We start from the raw sequence: 2558 nt of genomic DNA, 5'->3' as shown, positions 1-2558 counted from the left end.
CGGGGGGGGGGGGGGGCTGGCCCACAGCCAGGGGGTGCAGGTGAGTCGCCCCCTCCTGCGGGGTCCCAGGAGCTTCAGGCTCGTCCAGCGGGAATGAGGTCCGGGTTCCCGTTTGAGCCCCGGCTGGAGCGGGCCCTCTTCTCTAACCGGTGGAGCAGGATGTGTCTCAGCTCCCCCTTCACCCCAACTCTGAGTCACCTGCATCCGGCGCCCTCGGTCACCTGAGGCTCAGGTGAGCTGCGAATGAGCTCTTCCTAGTACAGGGTGAGGTTTTAAATCATTGATTCTCACCTCACGGGAATGACTTAGAAAGGGGAGGGTCTGCAAGTGCCCCCTAAGGAAAACAGATTAGAACGAAGACCCGAGACAAAGGGATAATTAATTTTGTTGTATTTGCCCACCTACGTGCTATTAGAGTTGACATTCTAGAAACATGACCCTCAGAAGAGAAGTCTTCATTGCTGAAAATGGTATATCGAGCCAGAGACAAAAATAATTAAATAGCAAAGTGTATTTCTCAGAAATGCAAAGGTCCTACTATGACCCGAACGTGGCCTGTGCAACGTCCTGTCTCAGAACCTCCTGACTGTGTGCAGGCCTGTGCGGAGCTCCGTGGAGCCCATGTGAATGACAGTCACAGACCCTCCTGACTGTGTGCAGGTCTGTGGTGGGATCTGTGGAGCCCACATGACAGTCACAGACCCTCCTGACTGTGTGCAGGCCTGTGCGGAGTTCCGTGGAGCCCACATGACAGTCACAGAACCTCCTGACTGTGTGCAGGTCTGTGCGGAGCTCCGTGGAGCCCACATGGCGGACAGTCACAGAACCTCCTGTGTGCAGCCCTGTGCGGAGCTCCGTGGAGCCCACATGGCGGACAGTCACAGAACCTCCTGTGTGCAGCCCTGTGCGGAGCTCCGTGGAGCCCACATGGCGGACAGTCACAGAACCTCCTGTGTGCAGCCCTGTGCGGAGCTCCGTGGAGCCCACATGGCGGACAGTCACAGAACCTCCTGTGTGCAGCCCTGTGCGGAGCTCCGTGGAGCCCACATGGCGGACAGTCACAGAACCTCCTGACTGTGTGCAGCCCTGTGCGGAGCTCCGTGGAGCCCACATGGCTGACAGTCACAGAACAGCAGCTCACACACCCGCAGTTCCCGCCCGACCTGCAGTTCGGGACCTGATTGGTCAGTTCCGTCACAATAACAATGTTCTAAGGTGACTGGGAACAAAGCCAGGAAGCTACATAAACACGTGCAATTCCTGGGCCATGAATTAAAGCTCCTCACACTGAGGCAGCTCCGAGGGCCACTGATGCCGCCCGACCTCAGCCTCTGACTGGAGAACCCCGGGCCCGCGGCGTGTACTTAATGTGGGCACATGAGCGGGCATGTCTTCCTGGGCATGTTGTTAGCATGTGGCTAGTCAGCACGCAGGCACTTCCGAGGCAGGAGCCTGGGTGAGCGGTTCCCGCAGAACCCCACGTTCTCTGGGGGCGGGTCACACCACCCTTTCTTGGTGACACTACACACGGCAGCACACGTGTGTGTGGCGCAGATGCCCTGGCACAGAGACACGGAGCAGCGAGCGTGACTTACTGAGCGCGGCCTGGACCTTGATGGCGTCCGACTCCTGCGAGTTCTCGCTGGTCCCCACGGCATTCACCGCTTTCACGCGGAACATGTACTGCTCGCCCGTGGTCAGGCCGTGCACCACGAACCTGGGGAAACAGGGGGCGTGGCTGCTGGGCGTGGCCTTTCCCTCCTTCACAAAAACAGGCTGTTTGGGGGTTTGAGAGGGTTTATTTTAGGTTTTAAGTTACTGATTCTTTCTCATCATTGATGTTTCTATCTCTCTCTCTCCCTCCCTCTCTCTGAAATCAATAAAAATATATTATATATATTAAAGACCTCAGCACAGGTGCCTTGCCTGTGGTAGGTGCTCAGTAAATGTACAGCTTATCATTTAAATTATAATTTATAATTCACAAAGCGTCATGTATCTTATGGCGTCTGCAACAGTGTAACCATCTATAAAACCCCTCCGCCAGAGAACTGTGCTCTGAGACACCCTCTGGGTTCTAGCCACGGAGTAAACCCCGTGATTCTCCTCAATTACATCTCATCTTTTCCTAGTCACAGCCTTCCCAAGTATTTTCGTAAAAAATAAAGAAGTTTGAAAAGAATGACAGCTGGACCATAATTGTTAACGTGGCCGCTGTGGACAGCGTGTCCTGGGGACGCCTCACTCACTCGGACTCACTCAGACGCCCCTGCCCGCTCTGTGCGAAGCGAGGGAGAATGGATAGCAGGAGCGGAGATGGAGGTGCCGGCGCCCCCCACTGCCCCCATGGGGAGGCGCCAGGCCCCTGGGATTTGTCCCGATGGCTGGCGAGAGAAGAGACAGCCAGTTATGTGAACAGAGCAATTTTAAACATTCAGAAAATTAAAATGGAAAAATAAAACACCTTTCACATCACGGTTGCTGTTTTAACTCTCCATTCAAGGCAAATCTTAAATGCGGATTAGGTCAGAAAAGGTGGTGCTGGAATTCTTCATCAG

At 54.8% G+C, this 2558-nt stretch overlaps 1 protein-coding gene across 1 annotated transcript in view; it reads right to left on the bottom strand.

Moving 5' to 3' along the window:
* MYOM2 (myomesin 2) overlaps window positions 1–2558 on the bottom strand; it is a 62578-nt gene that overhangs the window by 23827 nt on the left and 36193 nt on the right. Inside the window, exons 16-17 of the mRNA XM_015570590.1 lie at window positions 1596–1717; window positions 652–1115 (exon numbers count right to left, since the gene is read on the bottom strand). Of these exons, the coding sequence (XP_015426076.1) occupies window positions 652–1115; window positions 1596–1717 (586 nt within the window). The remainder of the gene's footprint in view (window positions 1–651; window positions 1116–1595; window positions 1718–2558) is intronic.

Source organism: Myotis davidii, unplaced genomic scaffold (genome assembly GCF_000327345.1).
Source record: "Myotis davidii unplaced genomic scaffold, ASM32734v1 scaffold807, whole genome shotgun sequence".
Lineage (NCBI taxonomy): Eukaryota > Metazoa > Chordata > Mammalia > Chiroptera > Vespertilionidae > Myotis > Myotis davidii.
This window is presented reverse-complemented; position numbering and strand designations above follow the sequence as displayed.